This window comes from Micromys minutus, assembly GCF_963924665.1.
Source record: "Micromys minutus genome assembly, chromosome: 11".
NCBI lineage: Eukaryota > Metazoa > Chordata > Mammalia > Rodentia > Muridae > Micromys > Micromys minutus.
The window spans coordinates 14474919-14497088 of record NC_137980.1 but is presented as its reverse complement, the minus strand read 5'-3'; the positions used below and the strand labels follow the sequence as shown (position 1 = coordinate 14497088).

The 22170-nt window shown below is 42.3% G+C and overlaps 1 protein-coding gene across 1 annotated transcript; it reads left to right on the top strand.

Annotated features, from left to right (window-relative positions):
* Positions 1–20549: 20549 nt before the first annotated feature.
* Positions 20550–21692, top strand: SPZ1 (spermatogenic leucine zipper 1; the record flags this gene model as incomplete). The annotated part of the gene is made up of 1 exon (XM_080924887.1): positions 20550–21692. The coding sequence occupies one exon, from the start codon at positions 20550–20552 to the stop codon at positions 21690–21692; it is 1143 nt and encodes a 380-aa protein (XP_080781013.1).
* Positions 21693–22170: the final 478 nt, after the last annotated feature.

Below are 22170 nucleotides of genomic sequence, written 5' to 3'. Positions count from 1 at the left end.
TTAAAAACATAATAGTTACCATGAGCGTAAAGTACATGCAAAACAAAATGCAATATGGAAATAGTCAAAGTCTTCTTGTTTTGTAAATATATTTTTTTTTTGTTTTCTTTATTTCTTGGACTTCATACAGTCTGTGAGTTGTTTCTGGGGGAGTGCAAGCCTCTGGGGTTAGCATCCCAATATCAGTGACTGCATATTATGTCTGTTCTTTTGTGACTGGGTTATCTCACTCAGGATGATATTCTCTAGATGCAGCCATTTTAAGAATTTGGTTAAGTCATTGTTTCTGGTGGCTGAGTAGTATTCCATTGTGTAAATGTACCACAATTTTTGTATCCATTCATCTTCTGAAGGACATCTGGGTTCTTTCCAGCTTCTGGCTATTATAAATAGAGCTGCTATGAACATTGTGGTGCATATATCTTTGTTGTGTATTAAAGTGTCTCTGGGGTATATGCCCAGAAGTGGAATAGCTGGGTCTTCTGAGGAAGTGCTTGACATCCTTAGCCATCAGGGAAATGCAAATCAAAACAACTCTGAGATTCCACCTCACACCAGTCAGATTGGCCAAGATCCAAAAATCAGATGACAGCAGATGCTGGAGAGGCTGCGGAGAAAGAGAAACACTTCTCCACTGTTGGTGGGGTTGCAAACTAATACAACCACTCTGGAAATCAGTCTGGCGATACCTCAAAAAATTGGATATAGTACTACCTGAAGACTCTTTTCTTTCTTTCATAAGCTTTTTAATACAATTTTTGAGGGCAGATTATGGCAACAGCAACTAAGCACATAATGATTAGTGGTCCTGGTGACCTTTACATTAATTGATTGAGCAGGGAGGGGGACTCAGGAGCCTTTCATATCTCCAGGTGGCCAGATAATTGGCTGGGTAGGGACTCAGAGACCTTCCCTAAGGTCCGGTTGGAAGTTCCAAGTCAGAGCTCTCTCTTACTTGCTCAGCAAGCATCTCTACCCACCAAGCTATCTCCGTCTCACGTGCCCCAGATTATCTAAGACTCCCCCCTCTCCTTTTAAAACACAGGGTCTCTTTATGTAGCCTAGGCTGACCTCCTGGATAGCCTTTATGTACCTGGAGCTGGCCCTCTTAACTACTCTTTTTGGAGCACTTGGCCCTCCTGTCTTAGCTCCTGTGTGCTTGTCTCATTTTCCATGGTGTGGACATACACTACTGTAAACTTCCTGTCTGCACTGCCTCTGCAGCAGCACACTACTTTGACAAAGTGTGTGGTTTTGTTTATCTCAGGGTTACTCTTGGTTCTTGTTTTTTTTTTTTTTTTTTTTTTGTAGGAATCTGACCTAGGACCTTCTGACTGATAATTGAGATTGCTACCATCCAGCTACATCTGCCTGGAGGGGTTGGGGGGTGTGTGTCAGAAAAAGTTTAGCTTTCAGAAACTCTGCCCTAAAATTGAATGGCTAGTTTTTGTCTGCTGTGTAGTTCAAACTGGTCTTGTGTTTGCAACCCTTCTGTCTCTGCCTCCCTAATACTGAGCTGTAGGCACACGGCCCCACGGCCATCTCTGCTTCTTATTGAGTCTAGTTTCATGTGGCCAGAAAAGAAACTTGAGGTTTCAATCTTCTTACATTTGTGGGGATGCTGTCCTGAATTAGTATGTGGTCTGTCCTGAAGAATGTTCTATGTGCATTTAAGAAGAACATGTACTTCATTTCTTTTGGATGGGGTGTTCCATGCATGTCTATAATCTATAATCTATAATCTATAGTGTAGTCAAGTCTTCAGTTTCTGTACAGTGCTCTGTCTATGATCTATTCATTGATGAAGTCAATATGGTTAGGGTTGCTATTACTTTTGTTGTCTGCCAATTCTCTGTTTCAGATCATTAGACATTCCAATCTCGTATACATATTTACAATCGTCACATCTTCTCAGTGTATTTCTCCTTTTGCTATTTAATAAAACAATTTAATTAGTATTTTATGCACATGGGCATTTTGGCTGTGCACCATTTTTTTAACTGGTACCGTTGGATGCTAGAAGAGGATATCAGATCCCCTGGGACTGGAGTTACAGACAGTTTCGAGTCATCACAGGGGTGCAGGAATGGAATCTAGGTCCTCTGGAAGGGCAGCCTCTTAGCCTCTGAGCAGCCTCTCCAGCCTCTCCTGTATCATTTTATGCGAGCTATTTTTGTCTCACTGGGCAGTCTATTTTGACTAAGTATGACTCCTAGTCTTTTGCAAGAATTTTCTTGTTCTGTACTTAATTCATCTGTGGCCTGAAGGCAGACATGTGCCTCTGGGAGGTAACATTCTATTGGAACTTGCTTTTTAAAAACATATATTTAGGTGTTGAGTGTCTGATTAGAAATTCAACTTGTTCATGCTTAAAGGAATGGTATTTACTCTTAATGCCATTTACTCTTTTTTTGTGTGTGGATCTAGCGGTCACTCGGTGTAATTACTGATAAAGGCTTGCTGTTGTCATTTTGTTAATTATTTAACAATTTTATAGCCTCTTGTTCCAACCTTACTTTGTGGTTCGCTGAGTTACTATGGTGGCTGCTTTCACCTATCACTCTGCTTCTTACGGGCCTATTGCAGATTCTTTGTGGTTACAAAGAGGCTTATGTGAAACATCTAATATTTTAATTTATGTTTATAAGAACTTGAATTGTGCTGACCCTGAGCCCAGAGCAGACCTTAGGCACTGATGCTGCACCCAATCCCACAACACCCAGAAGAAGCCCATCACCCAGGTGCTCTAGCACACCCAGGACCACAGAACATCTGTTCCCATACCCGTAGTAACTGGGTCCCCTGGGGTCCAGGGAAACAGGAAATTCTGCCTAGCCAGTGGCCTGGGTCCCTTTCCAGTCTGTGCCTGAGCCTAGAGCAGACCTTAGGTGCTGGTGCTTCACCCAATCCCACAACACCCAGAACCCATCACCCAGGTGCTCTGGCATGCCTAGGACCACAGGATCACAGGAACACAGGTGTACTAACAGGCACAGTATCACAGAGGAAGCTAGACTCCCAGGAGATTGGTCACACCCAGGAGCACTGGAGCTCTGACACACTCAAGGACATCAGGAACTTGGTCACACTGAGACTCCAGTATCTCAGAGGCAGCTTGACTTCCAGGAGCTCTGACACACTCAGGATCCCAGCATCACAGGATCCTAGAATCACAGGATCACAGATACACCTGAACCCTGAGGAGTTCTGACACAACCAGGATCTCAAGAAGGACAAGATCCAGTCAGAGACAGCTAGGGCAGGTAGCATCAGAGACAACCAGAAGGTGAGAGGCAAGCACAAGAACATAAGCAACAGAAACCAAGGCTATTTGACATCATCAGAACCAAGTTCTCCCACTACAACTAGTCCTGGATACCCCATCACATCTGAAAAGCAAGATTCGAATTTGAAATCATATCTCATGATGATGATAGAGGACTTGAGAAAGGACACAAATAACTCATTTAAAGAAATACAGGAGAACACTACCAAGCAGGAGAAAGAATTGAACAAAACCACCCAGGATCTAAAAATGGAAATAGAAAAAAATAAAGAAATCACAAAGGGAGATGACCCTAGAGATAGAAAACTAGGAAAGAATCAGGAATCATAGATGCAAACATCACCAACAGAATACAAGAGATAGAAGAGAGAATCCCAGGGGCAGAAGATACCATAGAAATCATTGACACAACAGTCAAAGAAAATGCAAAAAGCTCCTAACCCAAAACATCCAAGAAATCCAGGACACAATGAGAAGACCAAACCTAAGAATAATAGGCATAGAGGAGAGCAAAGATTCCCAACTGAAAGGGCCAGTATATATCTTCAATAAAATTATAGAAGAAAACTTTCCTAACCTAAAGAGATTATCATGAACATACAAGAAGCCTACAGAACTCCAAATAGACTGAACCAGAAAAGAAATTCTACTTGTCATAAATAGTCACCAAATGAACAAAACAAAGAAAGAATATTAAAAGCAGTAAGGGAAAAAGGTCAAGTAACATATAAAGGCAGACCTATTAGAATTACACCAGACTTTTTAACAGAGATGATGAAAGTCAGAAGATTATAGACAGATTTCATACAGATCCTAAGACACCACAAATACCAGCCCAGGCAACTATACCCAGCAAAACTCTCAATTAACATAGATGAAGAAACCAAGATACTCCATGACAAAAATAAGTTTACACAATATCTGTACACAAATTCAGTCCACAAAGGATAATAGGTGGAAATCTTCAACAAAAGGAGAGAAACTACAACTTAGGAAAAGCAAGAAAGTAATCTTGCAACAAACCCAAAAGAACATATCCACACAAACATAATTGCACCTCTAACAACAAAAATAACAGGAAACAACAATCACTACTCCTTAATATCTCTTCGCATCAAAGGACTCAATTCCCCAATAAAGACAGACTATCAGATTGGATACATCAACAGGATCCAGCATTTTGCTGCATACAAGAAACTCACCTCAGTCACAAGGACAGACACTATCTCAGAGTAAGAGGCTGGAAAACAATTTTCCAAGGAAATGGCCCCAAGAAATAAGCTGGAGTAGCCATTCTAATGCCAAATAAAATTGAGTTTCAACCAAAGGTTATCAAAAAAGATAAGGAAGGATACTTCATACTCATCAAAGGAAAAAAAATCTACCATGAGGAAATCTCTATTCTGAACATCTATGCTCCAAATGGGAGGGAACCCACAATCATAAAAGAAACTTTACTAAAGCTCAAAGCATACAGTGTAGCACACACAATAATAGTAGGAGACTTCAACACCCCACTCTCTTCAATGGACAGATCATGGAAACATAACCTGAACAGAGACACAGTAAAACTAACAGAAGTTATGAGCCAAATGGATTTAACAGACATCTGTAGAACATTTTTCATCTTAAAACCAAAGAATATACCTTCTTTGCAGCACCTCATGGTACCTACTCCAAAACTGACCATATAGTCAGTCACAAAACAGGCCTCAACAGATATAAGAAGATTGAAATCCCATGCATCCTATCAGATCACCATGAACTAAGGTTGGTCTTCAAGAACAACAACAAAAACAACAAGAAAGCCACAGACACATGGAAGCTGAACAATGCTCTACTCAATGATGACTTTGCCAAGGAAGAAATAAAAAAAGAAATTAAAGACTTTTTTAGAATTTAATGAAAATGAAAGCGCAACATACCCAAACTTGGAAACACAATGGAAGCAATGCTAAGAGGAAAACTCATAGCTCTGAGTGGCCCCAAAAAGAAACTGGAGAAAGCATTCACTAACAGTTCGAGAGCACACCTGAGAGCTTTAGAACAAAAAGAACCAAATACACCCCAAGAGGAGTAGACGGCAGGAAATAATCAAACTCAGGGATAAAATCAACCAAGTAGAAACAACAACAATTAAAAAAAAAAAAAAAAAAAGAACTATACAAAGAGTCAACAAAACCAGGAGCTGGTTCTCTGAAAAAAAAAAATCAACAAGAAAGATAAACCCCTAGCCAGACTGACCAGAAGGCACAGGGACAGTATCCAAATTAACAAAATCATAAAATAAAAGGAAGACATAACAACAGAAACAAAGGAAATTAAAAAAAAAATCAGATTCTACTGCAAAAACCTATACTCAACAACACTGGAAAATGTGAATGAAATGGACAATTTTCTAAACAGATACCAGGTACCAAAGTTAAATCAGGATCACATAAACCATCTAAACAGTCCCAAAACCCCTAAATAGTAGCAGTCATCAAAAGTCTCCTAACTAACAAAAGCTCAGGACCAGATAGATTTAGTGCAGAATTCTATCAGACCTTCAAAGAAGACCTAATACCAATACTCTCCAAACTATTTCACAAAATAGAAATAGAAAGAACACTACCCAATTCATTCTACGAAGCCACAATTACACTTAAACCTAAACCACACAAAGACCCAACAAAGAAAGAGAACTTCAGACCAATCTCCCTTATGAAAATTGGTGCAAAATATTCAATAAAATTCTCAAGAACCGAATCCAAGAACATATCAAACAGATCATCCATCATGATCAAGTGGGCTTCATCCCAGGGATGCAGGGATGGTTCAATATATGGAAATCCATCAATGTAATCAATATAGACAAACTCAAAGGAAAAAAAAAAACACACGATCACCTCATTAGATGCCGAGAAAGCATTTGACAAAATTCCACACGCTTTCATGTTAAAAGTTTTAGAAAGATCAGGAATTTAAAGCTCATACTTAAACATAGTAAAATCAATATACAGCAAACCAGTAACCAATAGCAAACTAAATGGAAATAAGCTTGAAGCAATCCCACTAAGTCAGGAACTAGATAAAGCTGCCCACTCTCTCCCTACCTATTCAATATAGTACTGGAAGTCCCAGTTAGAGCAATTAGACAACAAAAGGAAATCAAAGGGATACATATTGGAAAGAAAGAACTCAAAATATCACTTTTTGCAGATGATATGATAGTATTCTTAAGTGATCCCAAAAATTCCACCAGGGAACTCCTAAACTTGACATACAACTTCAGCAAAGTGGCTGGATATAAAATTAACTCAAACAAATCAGTAGCTTTCCTCTACTTAAAGGGCAAACAGACTGAGAAGGAAATTAGGGAAAGGACACCCTTGACAATAGCCCCAAATAATATAAACTACCTTGGTGTGACTCTAACCAAGCAAGTGAAAGATCTGTATGACAAGAAATTTAAGTCTCTAAAGAAAGAAACTGAAGATCTCAGAAGATTGAAAGATCTCCCACGCTAATGAATTGGCAGGAATAATATTGTAAAACTGGCCATCCTGCCAAAAGCAATCTATAGATTCGATGTAATCCCCATCAAAATTCCAACTCAATTCTTTATAGAGTTAGAAAGAGCAATTTGCAAATTCATTTGGAATAATAAAAAACCCAGGATAGTATAAACTATTCTCAACAATAAAAGAACTTCTGGGGAATCACTATCCCCGACCTTAAGCTGTATTACAGAGCAATCGTGATAAAAACTGTATGGTACTGGTACAGAAACAGGCAGGTAGATCAATGGACTAAAACTGAAATGAACCCACACACCTATGTTCACTTGGTCTTTAACAAAGAAGCCAAAACCATCCAATGGGGGGAAAAACCCCAGCATTTTCAACTAATGGTGCTTATTCAATTGGCAGTCAGCATGTAGAAGAATACAAATTGATCCATTCTTATCATCTTGTACAAAGCTGATGTCCAAGTAGATCAAGGACCTCCACATATAACCAGGCACACTGAAACTAACAGAAGAGAAAGTGGGGAAGAGCCTTGAACACATAGGCACAGGGGAAATTTTCCTGAACGGAATACCAATGGCTTATACTTTAAGATCAAGAATCGACAAACAGGACCTCATAAAGTTGCTAAGCTTCTGTAAGACAAAAGACATTTTCAATAGGACAAAACAGCAACCAATAGATTGGGAAAAGGTCTTTACCAATCCTACATCAGATAGAGGGCTAGTATCCAATATGTACAATAAGGGCCAGAAATAACCCCATACCTGTGATCTACTAATCTTAATAAGGGCACAAAATGGTCTAAGAGTGGGCGTGGGGAAAGTCTTAACAGCAGCAGCAGCAACAACAACAACAACAAAAAACAAACATAAGTGAGGTTGCCCAGGAACAAAATACAAGTGCCACACACTCTCGTGTATGTGTGTGTGTGTGTGTGTGTGTGTGTGTGTGTGTTTTAAGCGCCTGGCTTGAGAAGTTCTGGAGGGAATGTTGAAGATTTTCGGGGTCACTGTATATTTTGAGTTAAGGGTGTGTGGTTCTGGGCAGCTGGGGCTGAAGTGTCAGCTGTGATAAACAGGAGAGTGAACCCCCTAAAGTCAAACAAAGCCTTGGACAGGACATGCAGGTTAGCTAGGTTGAAGAATCAGCTGAGCTTAAGGAACCAGCGTCATTGAGGTGAAGTGTTCTAGGAGAGAACATTGGACCTTGAGCTGGCTGCAGAACTTGGTAGTATCACCAGGCGGTATTGGTTTTGAAGGCACAAGGGGGCCATGGAGAGCAACCGAGGCTTGGCACTGTGAGAGGCCAGAAGAGACCATTGGTGAAGGTGCAGCCTCGGTAGGAATGGAAGGCCCAGGACTGAAGCGGTTATGCAAAGAAACAGAGGCTTGGAGTCCCTGAAGAGAGCAAGTACAGCACAGCTGCAGCAGAGGACCCCTAGCACTTTGGATAGTCTGACGACCACCAAGAACAGCAGCAGCAGTGGAGGGGAGCCAGCGAGAGCCCAGAAGACAAGCTGTGTGCGCTGCAGAGGACAGAGCTGTGTCCCAAGCTTCTTGGAGGAGCCCAGAAGATGACCCGTGAATCACAGATATTGGTCACTGATTCGTTTATATCATTGATTTTGGTTTTGCTACGTTCAGCATTGTGACTGTTTCCCAGTGCTTCCCTCTTGAAGTAAGAAAGTATTTATTTTTAATTGTACAGAGACCCATAGTTGAGAAACTTTTTTCATTTTGAGACAGGGCCTCACTATGTAGCCCTGGCTGCCCTTGAACTCACAATCCTGCCTCTGCCTCTCCGAGTACCAGCTAGGACTAAAGGCGTGTGCCGCCATGTTTGGCTAAAGAAATTTAAATTTAAAAAAAAAAAAACCTGGAGTTTTAAAGAGACTTTAGATTTTAAAAGAGATGGTATATTTTTAAACAGACAACTGTTAAAACATGTGAATTTCTAAGACTTTGGAAATTTTTAAGATCGTAAAATGTCTTGTGTTGTGGTATCTGTGTTAATGTGTGATCCTGCGGATCACACTGTATTGTTACAGGGATGTGTTTGTGTGATAAAGTTGATAAGGGATCTATAGTAGAAATAGTTTAATAAATCCTGGCACGGGGCTACTACTGCCTTAATGGTTTATGCTTCCCAATGAAAGACACACACAGCCCTTATATTGTAATTTGCCTTAAGCAGCTCAATAGCTGGGCAACTGCCTAATCTTCCTGTTATTAGGATCACTCTCCTATGACTCGAGTTCCTATCTACTCATTTTATGTCCCAGCTTGGCTGCTCTTGACCCAATTGAGCAACCGTCTGCCTTTGATATGGTGGCTCTCCTCCTCCTCTTCCTCCTCTTGCACATTCTTCTTTCATGGTAGCTCTCCTTCTGCATGTTCTTAACCATTTCATGGACTCTTCCATCTCCCCCATTACTCTTTCTCATGGTCCCAGGCCCGGGAAGCCTAAACCCCTCCTGTCTCTCTACTCCCCAACTTTGTCTGCTGGCATATTTATTTATCAATCCAGAATTAACTGGGGGCAGGTTTCCAGAAGCTATGTGCAAACAGTTTTGAGGGAGGGGGGCAAATTAGCATGAGAATATAAGCAGCTACAGGAATCAATTGTGCTGGATATTTTTATGTCAACCTGACACAAGCTAGAGTTATCTGAGATGAGAGAGCCTCAATTTTAAAAAGGTCTCAGAAAGACTGGGCTATTTGCAAACCTGAAGGGCATTTTCTTAATTGGAATTTCATGAGGGAGGAGTCCTAGGTTGGTGCACCAAGAAGAGCAAGCCAATAGCAGCATTCCTCCATGACTTCTGCATCGTTTCCTGCCTCCAGGTTCCTGTCCTGTTTGAGTTCCCATCCTTCAGTGATGAACACTGATGTGGAAGTATAAGCCAAATAAACCCTATTCTCCCCAAGTTGCGTTGATTATGATATTTTTGTCTGTTTTTTACTTTATTTTTAAAGATTTGTTTATTTATTATATATAAGTACACTGTAGCTGTCTTCAGACACAGCAGAAGAGGGCATCAGATCTCATTACAGATGGTTGTGAGCCACCATGTGGTTGCTGGGATTTGAACTCAGGACCTCTGGAAGAGCAATCAGTGCTCTTAACCACTGAGCCATCTCTTCAGCCCCTGGTTATGGTATTTTATTACAGCAACAGGAGCCCTAACTAAGACAATGACCAAGATATACAGTAAACATGTATGAAGTTAAAAAACAATTTAAAGGACTACAACATGAAGTTGGGTGACAGATGGGTAGGGGCACTAAAAGGAATTGGAGAGAATAGAAGATGGAGATGAGTAAAATGCATTTGTATAAATATGTGCAATATCTATTATTTATACATTGAAATAGGAACTCACTGTGTTGCCCTGGCTGGCTTCAAACTCACAGAGACCTTCCTACCTTTTGCCTCCTAAATGCTGGGATTAAAGACATACACAACTATGCCCACATTTTAAAACAAAAATTATTTTAAAAGAAAACATCCCACAATCCCACTTTTGGGTATATATTCAAATCAAATAATTATCAAAATTTCATAAAACCACAAGCACCCCATGCTCACTGCCGCATTATTCACAACACCAAGGGATGGAAATAACCTAAGAATATATGGATGGATGGATGATGAATGGATGGATGGATAGATGGATAGATGATGGATGGATGATGGATGGATGGATGGATGATGAATGGATGGATGGATGATGGATGGATAGATGGATGGATGATGGATGGATGATGGATGGATAGATGATGGATGGATGGATGATGGATGGATGGATGGATGATGAATGGATGGATGGATGATGGATGGATAGATGGATGGATGATGGATGGATGATGGATGGATAGATGATGGATGGATGATGGATGGATAGATGATGGATGGATGGATGATGAATGGATGGATGATGGATGGATGGATGATGGATGGATGGATGATGAATGGATGGATGATGGATGGATGGATGATGGATGGATGATGGATGGATGATGGATGAATAGATGATGAATGGATGATGGATGGATAGATGATGGATGATGTATGGATGGATGATAGATGGATGATGGATAGATGATGGATGGATGGATGATGGATGGATGAACTAGATGTATACACAGTGGAGTTATATTCAGCACCAAAAAAAAGCAAATCATGCAATGTAACAATACTAATATAAATATGAAACATTATGGTAAGTGAGGGAAGCTGGGTTCCCCAAACACAAATTCTATAATTCAAACTGGATCTACAGTATAGGAAGATAGGAACAAAACCAGGCATGGTTGTATACACCTATAATCCCAACAGTTGGGAGGTGGAGGCAGGAGGTCAGGAGTTCAAAGCCATCTTTGGCTACATGATGAGTTTGAGGCCAACCTGGGCTAGATAATATTCTGACTTAAAAAAAAAATCCCAAATCATATAAATTTTGGGAACCTAGTTTACTGCAATGGTTCTATTGGATGCATTATTAATTTATTTGAGTAATTATAAAGAATGTACATATATCAGAAAAAGTTGTATACACAATTTAAGTTATATATGCATGTGTATCATAACACTTATGTGAAGGTCAGAGGGACAACTGAGAGAAGTTGGATGGCAGATGGGTAGGGGACACTTCTCCTCTTCCATCATGCGGGTATCAGGAATTGAACCCAGGTTACCAGGCTTGGTGGGAAACTCCTTACCTGTTGATCCATCTCACTACACAATCTTTATAAATTAAATGTATGTTAAATTTGTGCTGCACTGTAACTTAGTGTGGATGGTTGGTAGAGTGCTTGCCTCTCGTGCAGGAAACCCCAGCAGCACATTCATTAGCCATAGTGGAGCACATTTGTAATTCCAGCTCTCCGGAAGTAGAGGCAGGAAGACCAGAGTTCAAGGCCATCTTCTGCAATACACTGAGTCCCCGGCTACAGAAGACCCTGTCTCAAAAACAAAACAAAAGCAATATGATTATTGCTGCTGCTGGAACCCAAGCCTCACATGTGCTATGCAATGTTCTATAATGTGCTTCAATCTTAGCCGTGTGTGTGTGTGTGTGTGTGTGTGTGTGTGTGCGTGTGCATTTAAAGAGAGACTCCAATATTTATAAGAAGCAGGAGAAGACTGAAGTGAACGCAATGAGCCAATTTAGCATTGTCAGAAATTTCCAAAACACAGCAAGTACTCTCACAAAGAAAATGGAATTCAAGTTCTGAGCAACAGGGTTTGTGCAGCTGAAGTTGCTGGCAGGTGACCAGACTTAGACGTTAAAAGCAGATGACTAACGTTTCACAAAAGGCAGCTTTGTTGACAATAGCTGAAGAAGGATGAAAGGCCATTTCCACTCCAGACTGGAGGAAGTCGGCTCGATAGCTCCGCACAGACTGCAAACAGAAGTGGGACGCAGTCTCGCTCGCTCGCTGTGCTAAGCCAGAACTTGGTTGGAAAACGAACACAAAGTACGGGAAAGCAGATACCCTTCATAAACGCCTCAGAAGAAAGACTGGACTCTTCCAATAAAGCTTTTCAGGAAGAATTTTTAAAAAACAAAGAAAAAAGAAGAAGAAGAAGAATCAAAACATCCAGCTGGAGAAAATCAGAATTCGAAGTGGAGGGTGAAGCACAGAAAACATATCTTAGATTTCTCTCTCTTTTGAGCAAGGTCATCGTGGTGCAGGCCGGACGGAACAGAAGGAAACCTGGGTTCCCACCAGGAGGAAGGCGCAAGCTGCTGACCTGAGACAGACCTCACTTGCTCCAAGACCTGTACCTTAGAAACAATAAAAAATACACAGGGGATGTCACCCAAACTTCGGGCAGAGCATGATGAACATTTCTGAGAGAGGCTTACGACTCCAAGCTTGCTGGTTGACCTGTCCTTTGACACTAGCAAAGGTCTTTACTGTTACTGATGTGACCTTTACCTGAGGAATCTAATGCTTGCTTATAAAGCAGGTGAGCTGAAGTGAGCCAGTCCTTGGACAGTCCTTTGCCTAGTCCTAGGTGGCCATTTAAAATACTCAAGAAATGGGCTGGAGAGATGGCTCAGTGGTTAGGAGCACCAACTGTACTGGGATCTGATGCCCTCTTCTGGTGATAGCTTCTGAAGACCGTGACAGTGACTAATTTTAAATGTGATATGGAACCATTAATAATACAAATTAAGTAGTTCGTAGGAAGTAGTTTTGGAATTGAACAATCTTGCTTGCCTCTTTTTCCTATCGCTCCTTATATATTTATCTAGTTTCTTTCTTTTTACAGTAGGAGCCCTTCATTCACCTTCATTTAGACCCAAAATGCTAAATAACGCTCTATCTTGGACTACTTTTCTACATGGACTAAAGCAGCCACTTTGGCAGTACATTTAGTAGAAGCAAAATGTCCCCCACAAATAAGGCTTTCTGTTGATGATTCCCTGCTCTCCCATTATAGGTCCACTGTTCTAAAAGTCAGCTTCAGATACTTTTCTAATGTCTGCCTACAATTAGGCAAAACTTGATGGGATCGTTTTATGTCTGATTCCTGAAAAACTACAGTCAACGCACATAGAATTGTGTATATATTGTCTGTCTTATATTATGAGGTTTGTATAAAGCAGACAAAATAAGGTTTTTGATTTTGCTGTTGCTGTATTGTCTTGGAAAAGTCAGGATGAAACACCAGTTTACGAGGCAACGGCACACATAGGCAGACTTGCTTATTTCCAAAGAACAGCTTACAGAACATCAGTAAGTTTCCTTGTGTACATATAGAAATTAGACTTTCAACCTGTTGCTGGGAATGTGTGGGATGTCAGAGGAGTCAAGGCATGACTCATTTCAAGGCAAACTGCCTCAGCTAACCTGTTCAGCCTCAAGGCAGTGGAGGGGCTGGGCAAATGGGAGGTAACAAAAGCCTAAGAGAGGAAGCAGTGTATGGAAAACTTAGTGTATTAGACGTGTTTCTCAGAGTTTAGAGCCACAGCTGCAAGGCCACGGACTCCTAGAATAAAACCAGAAGACCCGAGTCTCAGGCCTGAGGTGTCCAGCAGCAAGTGAAGTACTGAGAGCATCCTCAGCACACCCACAGAGCTGGACAAACATGGAGGACATGGTCATCCAAGGCATCTGAGGAAGTCTGTGTGGAAACCAGTTGACTACAAGCATGTCTTTGGTGGCTGCCCTGAACAACAGCAGCAGCAGCAGCAGCAGCAGCAGCATCTTTGAGAATTATTCCGATAAGGGCAATCTGCCACAAACAGCACCAACAGCAGTTGCTGAGTGGAAGAAGAACTGTAGTCACATTATGTAGGACCCCCTTTCGGGACCCCCACTCGAGTCTTGGGACACAGGGTTACCCAATGAAACATGAGAGACCTTCTTGCTGCAAAAGCATGAGGTAGTTTAATGATGGAGCTCTGGGCCGACACGTATCTCACGCAGGAGACAGAGGTATTGAAAGCTGGGGGTTTTTATAGGGAGAGGGTCGGGAGCTGGGAAGAATTGAGTACAAAGCTCACCCAACACTCACTGCAGTCAGGAAGTCAGGAGCCTGAGCCCCACACAATGACCTCTTCACCCCATTCCCCCTATGTGAGAGCATGGACTCTTCCCCGGGCCCTGGTATCTACACAAGAATTAATTACACTCCGGGGTTCTGCAGTCCCAGGCACCGTGGTGTTTATACAAAATAAGTTACAGCTTTGCTAATGACTGTGAATTCTAGAGCTCAGGTGTCCTGAGAAGGCAGTTAAGCCCTAAATCTCCTAGCTAACAAGTGACAAGATACTTCTGTCTGTTCACCCAGCATTCCATCTCCTTGTATAAGAGATAGCCTAAACAAATCATATTCAGACAACTAAAACTAAGAAAAGTATAGGAAACATTATTTCTCCTTAAAGAGAGAATTCGGCATTGCAGAGACTGTCAGATTGTGGAAGGTCTTAATTATTAAAGACTAAAATATACTATGAAGAAAATACCAAAAACCAGCAACAAGATTACCAGACCTTGAATTTAATTTCCTTTCAATTATATTATTTTACAATGTCTTTTAAAATAAATAACTATGGGCATGTCCAGTTTCCCGAGTCAAGAGTAGGGGCCCAGTCCTGTGATCCAGCATTTGGGAGGCAGGAGGAACTTGAGTTCAAGGTGTAGGGAGGGAGAGCGTGTCTCAAGAAACAAATAAAAGAAAACCCAGAACTAACTAGTACTTATTAAATACCAGACTCAGTGCTCAGTATCATGCCCCCCCATGGAACCATTGGGAGAACTGAGGATCTGTGGGAGACAGCAACTGAGCAAGCTGCTCTTACTGACCCTACTGGACTAAGAAGCAGCTAAGGCAGTCTGGGTCAGGCTGCCGGGCACCATCGCCAGTTCTGAGCCTACATGTCTGGAGTGGCCAGATGTTTAATCTGCTGCTGAGACCAACTTCTGGGTCTACCAGCAAGAACGTCTTTGAGAAACTTTATTTAATGCAGGTGGGCAAGAAGGCATGTTCTCACAGTTTGAGGAGTCAGATGGAGTCAAAGCAAGAACAGTGTTTGCAGTTTATCTGCAGAAATCGGAGAGCTTGGACATTTTGTGATTTAGAGCTTTAGTCACATGTAAGCAATAACTTCTTTTGATACATTATTATTTTGTATATGTTCACGCATGTGAGTGTGGTTTACATGTGGGTGCTATATGTACAAGCATATGTGCACATGTTTGTGTGTAGATGTGCACAGGGGCACAGAGGAGGCCAATCAGGTGTGTCCTCTACCACTCTCTGCCTTTGTCCATCTCTCCAGAACCTGGAACTCAGGTTTTATTTAACTAGTGAACACTGTCATGCTGAGAATGGATGGCGAAAGCCCCTCCTTCCCCAGCAGGGAATAAATCTACTTACCAGACAAGGTCTGCTAGAAAAAGACTTAAAACATATATGCCTCAAGAGAGATGGCGGGCTCATTCTCAGATAGAGATGATTCACACACATGCACACCTACATATTATCACTGTCACAGAGAGATGGGAACTCTTCTATGACAGTTAGGGGAACTTCTTGCTTGTATCTCATGTCCCATTTGTGTGATGGTCCATTTCTGAAGAGAGAAGTGGGCATCACACTCTTTTGCTACATAGTTCATTAAGATTTTATTACACTTTTCATAGTGTGTGTGAGTGTATGTATATATGTGTGTGTGTGTCTGTCTGTCTGTGGCATGTGGAAGTCAGAAGACAACTAAATATCCAGAGTCAGTTCGTCCTCCTACCATGTGAGCCCCAGCCTGGCAATAAGCCCCTGTATGTAGTGGGGTCATCACATCCACCCATGTAGTAGTTTATAGCAGTGGTCAGCTGCCTTCGAGACTAGCCATTTCAGGTATGGAGTGGGGAGGCTACATGCATCATGAAGAACTTGCGTTGAATATTTGATTAAGATGTCACAAGTCTCTGGGCCAGACTCTAAGAGCTCAAAGTCTGTCGGTAGTGTAAGGGTTTTGCTTTTGATGATGATGATGATAATTATCTCTGCAAATACCAACTGTTGCTCCCAGAGGAAGTCCCTGGGACAGTCTCTCTCTACTCTGGAAATGTTCTGCTGCAGACCTGCTGTCTGCATTCTATAGGTTTGTTTGCCAACAGCCATGCAAGAGGAGCCAGTCCCAGCAATGCGGAAATCTGCTGTCCCTGCAGAACACTGGTGTGGAAAATGTTCCTGTGGCCTTCCTGCCCACAGCACCTGCCTTCCCAGACTTTCCATCACAACTCTTCCTAACTTTGTCAAGTCCTTTAGAACTGACATTCCCGAGCCCTAAAATCTGTGAGTGAACATGTCTCAGATTCTACAAGAGTAAGTCTGTGACATCTTCAGCCAATTACAATGGCTTAGGTTCATAGCACCACCTGGTGGTAAAAACACCTGTTGAAGAAAAGGTTCAGACATGTGTCAGGCTACAGCTGTCTTCTAAATATTTTAAATAAGAAATTCAATTACAGAAACACTCTTCTATAAAATGGCTATATACAAATATGTGATAATATCTAAAGTTACAATTAAGTCAAGATGTTTAAATGATACCTTGCAGAGGCTTACGAGACAAGTCAGTAGTTAAGCACACTTGCTGTTCTTGCAGAGAACCCAAGTTTGGTCTCAGACATTTCACCCACAGGGCAATGTATAAAATTCCATCTATACATCATCTATAATTCCAATTCCATGGGATCCAATGCCCTCTTCATTCTTTACATACACCAGGGCCTTTTTAAAAAATGACACTTTTTGCAGCATCCCTTACAAACCTAATAACCATATTGATAGTCATCAATAAGATACTACTTTTTTTTCCCCCTTAAACTATTAGGAGGGCTAGAGAGATGGCTTCATGGCCTAGGAACACTTGCTGCTCTTGTAGAGGGTTTAGGTTTGTACCCCATGTTGTGTTTTATAAAATGATAAGGGGAAAAGGAATGTTTGGCGGAGGTGTAGTCAGGTATGGGGAAGGGGGTACCACCGAGGGCCCATGCTGAAGCATCTCCCTTTCCCCTGAAGGACAGGCCACAGGACAGTGTAGTATAGAATAGAGTTTATTCAGGGCATGGGGAGGGGAGTTGAGAGGGAGAGAGAGAGAGAGAGAGAGAGAGAGAGAGAGAGAGAGAGAGAGGGAGGAAGGCAGGCCAGCCATTAGCACATGGAGAGAAGTGGGGGCGGGGAAGGGGCAAGAGAGCAAGAGAGAAAGGAGGAGGCAAGCAGCTCCTTTTGTAGTGAGTCAGGAATATACCTGGCTGTTGCCAGGTAACTGTGGAGCAGAGCTTAAATAAAATGCTAACACCCCACACCCACAGGGTGGCTTCAATTCCAGATCTGCTGGCCTCTTCAGGATCTGAGGGTACTAGGCATGTACATGATACATACACACAAAAATGTATACACATAAACTATAAAACAACTACCTAAAACAAAGATGTTTTTATTTTATCAAACTTTCTCTGATATATTCAAATTACCCCTGGGGACTTGAACAAGAACATAGATACTAAAGGGGGGGAGTGGAGGAGGGAGAGGGAGTATGTATGTGTGTGTGTTTGCATGGGTGTGTTTGTATGTGCCTGTATATGTAGTGGGGTGGTGGTAGTGTGTGGTATGATGGTGTGAACTTGTATATAGAATATGTGGGTGCATGACTTTGTAGAGACCAGAGGAAAACCTTGGGGTACTCTATTGCTTTCCACCTTTTTTTTTTTTTTTTTGAGATAGGATCTCACATCAAACTTGAAGTTTGCCTTTTCAGCCAGACTGACTGGCTAGAGAACCTTCAACATTCACCTGTATCCAACTCCTAATTTTGGGGTTACAGGCATGCATGGCTATCTCTGGCTTTTTACCTAGGTGCAGGGGATTTGAACTAAGATCTTTTACAGCAAGTTCATTTATATACCCCAGTCGAATAGTATTGAGTTTAGGCTCAAATAATTTTATTAAGTATGTATAAATCCATGCTTGTGTAGATACATGATTTTGAATGAATAATTGGATTCTTCACTAAATGCTTCCTACTAATAAAGAAACAAAAGGATTTGGGACAAAGGCATTTACCAGTAGAACTACAGTGTAACAATAGGCTAGATTCTCCCGTAGAGATAAAATCCCTACAAGTGTATGAGGGGAGCAGGGCCTTTGCATATCTTCACAGTGATTCGCTCAAGTGAGAGCTTCCTGTTTCAGCAATGGAATCTCTCTCTGTTCAAACTCAGGGTGTCATGGATGCTAGACAAGCGATGGTAAACAAACAACAGAACCCCCCCAAAAGCAAATCAACAAAACCTGCCTCAGATGGTACTTATGAGTAAAGCAGAATACAGTAATAGAGAACACAAAGGAAACCCGGAAGGGGAGTTGAGGGTGCACATGCCCATTAAGTGTGCAAGCTCAGATGAAGACATGTTGTATTCAATTAATTATGTTCTACCTTATTCCTTTGAGAAAGGGTCTCTCACTATCTTGGAGGTAACCACTGAACCCCAGCAGTCCCATAGGCACATACAAACTGTGCCAGGATTACGTCAGAACCTGGACTTGAACTTGGGTCCTTAAACTTCCAAGCAGCTCCTCTTACCCATGAAGTCATCCCCCCAAGTCTCCGATTATTCCGTTTTTAAAAAATATAGCTCCTCATTGGATTGAGTTGTTTCAAACACATTGTCATTATAATCAGGTACTATGAGAAATCACCAAGCTTCATATCACTGACTCGAAGAGTAAGAAATACATCCAGAAAAACCTATCTTAAAGGTGCCACATTTTTAGAAGCCTCCCAACTGGAGCCTGGACATATAGTTTGGAGGTGGTACATTCATGCACCATATAGAAGCCCTGGGTTACTTCCCTATTGCACACACACACACACAGGGAGGGGGGAGGAGGGAGAAAGGGAAGGAGGGAGGGGAGGAGAGAGAGCTAATTTATAACTGTGCTGTTGATTTATTCCAATATCCTCTTACCACTCAGTAGAATGTTTTGGAATGAAAGGATTGCTGACATTAGTATCCTAGAAATCATTAAAGAGAGAGCACTTTGAGAGTTCTGCTTTGTATCCTGTCTTAGTCAATGTTCTATTGCTATGAACATGATGACCATGGCAACTCTTACAAAAAAGCGTTCAATTGGGGCTGGCTTACAGTTTCATTGCTCTAGTTCATTGTCACCACAGCTGGAAGCATGGTGACATGCAGGCATAGAGGGTGCAGAAGGAGCGGAGTTCTACATCTGGATCTTCAGGCAGCAGGAAGAGAAGTATGCTGTGGTTGCAGTTGGTGTGGTGTGGTGTGGGGTGGGGTGGGGTGGCATGGCGTGGTGAGGTTAGGGGTGGGAGGATAAGGTAGGAAATTACTGTAATGCTCTTAGAATGAAGAGCCTAGTAGAGAAGAGAGGGGCAGGCATGTGGAGAGGTCTTATGTGGGAGGAGTAAGGGTGTGTACTGGCTGGTTTTGTGTCAACTTGACACAAGCTAGAGTGATCACAGAGAAAGGAGCCTCAGCTGAGGAAACACCTCCATGAGATCCAACTGTAAGGCATTTTCTCAACTAGTGATCAAGGGGGAGGGCCCAGCCCATTGTGGGTGGTGCCATCCCTGGCCCAGCCCATTGTGGGTGGAGCCATCCCTGGGCTGGTAGACCTGGGTTCTATAAGAAAGCAAGCTGAGCAAGCCATGAGAAGAAAGCCAGTAAGCAACATCCCTCCATCAACTCCTACTTCCTGATCTGCTTGGGTTCCAGTCCTGACTTCCTCTGGTGATGAACATCATCACTGTGGAATGTAAGATGAATAAACCTTTTCATCCTCAACTTGCTTCTTGGTCATGATGCTTTGTACAGGAATAGAAACCCTGACTAAGACAGGGTGGTTGTGGTGTCTGGGTTGTGGGACAGGAGTTTAAGGGACTTCCATTGTGATGTAAAGGAAACAGAATGTGTTGCCTCAGAGAGGCAATGACAGAATAAAGACCTAGGTGCTGGGGTCTTGGGAAAAAAGACCAGAAGCCTAGCAGAAGGGAGATGGAGCTCCAGCTCCTGGTTCCCTTCCCACCCCCTCCCCCTGGGCTGTCTGAGATGTAACCTTCTCCCTGAATACCATCTCCCTGGTCTCAGTCCTTGACTCTGGTCCATAACTCCTGCTTGGTTGCATCTCCTCCACCAACTCACAGGAGACTGCCATCTGTCCTTCCTGGAATCTCTAAGGCTTTCTGCTTTCCTCGGGTCCCGATGGCGGACACTGACAGCTCAGCTGAGATGCCTGTCCGTTCTCCATCTCCCAACCTTACTCCTTGTGCTAAGGAAGAAGCACCGAATTCTGGGATCACCATTTCCCTCCTTGAAATCGGATCACTCCCCACTTTCTGCTGCGGCTTCATCCCAGCACCAAAGAATAGTATCTGTCCAGTAGGAAGACGGGGGAAGGTACAGAAGTTTAGCAATCTCTTAAAAGACGTTAAAGACGTTCTTAAAAACATAGCAGGCTTTGAAGAGAAGACTACAGATGGGAAGCCTTTTGATGATGCCTGTACTCCTGAAGACCTGTCAGAACTTAACGTCAGAGGTGTTAATAAGAGAAATAAAGTACAATTTAAAGATGACCTATTCACAAATTTCGACCCAGAGAGAGAACAGAATACAATGAAGCAGGAGATGTTATTGGAAAACCAGAGTGCTAACAACATGGTACAAACGTTTGCAAGGGATCTGTACAATTCAGAAGAAAAGAGAGGCTTTGATGGCGTGCAGCTGAGCTTGAAAAGACGACGGGATGGATCCCTTCACTTACATGGAGAGTACAGAAAACTCAGGAACAACTTGGAGCAGTTACTGCAGGAAGCAGATCACTGGAGTAAACAGCATAACGAGCTCAGCAAACTGATGAGGTCATATCAGGAATGCCAGAAAGACATCAAAGAAACCGCTGACGACGATCGAGTCTGTCTGCAAACCCCAAACAACAACCAACTATCCACCAAGCAGAAGCTAGAGGCGCAGGTGAAGAAGCTGAGCCACGACACCCACTCGCTGCATTTGATCGCAGCCCTGCTAGAGAATGAATGTCAGATCCTACAACAGAGGGTAGACATCCTCAGGGTGTTCCAGCTCCACGAAGTGGCACCGGGACAGGAGAAGCCTTTGCAGATGTCCGGTGAGCAGGACAGGAAATGTCAGAAGTTCGCGGAAGCAGAGAAGATGGACGCTTCCAAGCGGACCGGGAGGTCAATGGAAGGCATGATTGCTAGGAAACCAAAGATCTTCAGGAGCCCGGATGATTGCCTTACGAAGAAGGCGCGGAATAACCGCTTCAACGCCCGCGTTGCAAAGAAATCTCTTGTGGGAAAAAGGAGAACTGTTAGCAGCTTTCGGTAGAAGCCACCAGAAGCAAGCAGATCCAACTTGAGCTAAAACTGTCATCGACCCAGGGTAGATCTTCTGATTCCACCAAGGAGGAGGCATAGGATAAGAGGAAGCCATATTATCTCAGTAGATAGAGAAGTTTGGGCCTTAATAACCATTGTATGATCATTGACCAAGTGAAAATTGGAATAAAAACAAGAATAAAAGGAAAGCACTTCGTTTGTTTGATTAATTTATTGGTTTCTTCTAATTTCTTTAACCATATCTAGAGGATAGGAGGTTTCAGAAGGGGAAGTACTTACAGTGGTCTAGCTGTAATATATTTTTAATTTTTAAAAATATTTATTTTATGTAGACACACCAGAAGAGGGCATCAGATCACATTGTAGATGGTTGTGAGCCACCATGTGGTTGCTGGGATTCTAACTCAGGACCTCTGGAAGAGCAGTCGGTGCTCTTAACCACTGAGCCATCTCTCCAGACCCTAACT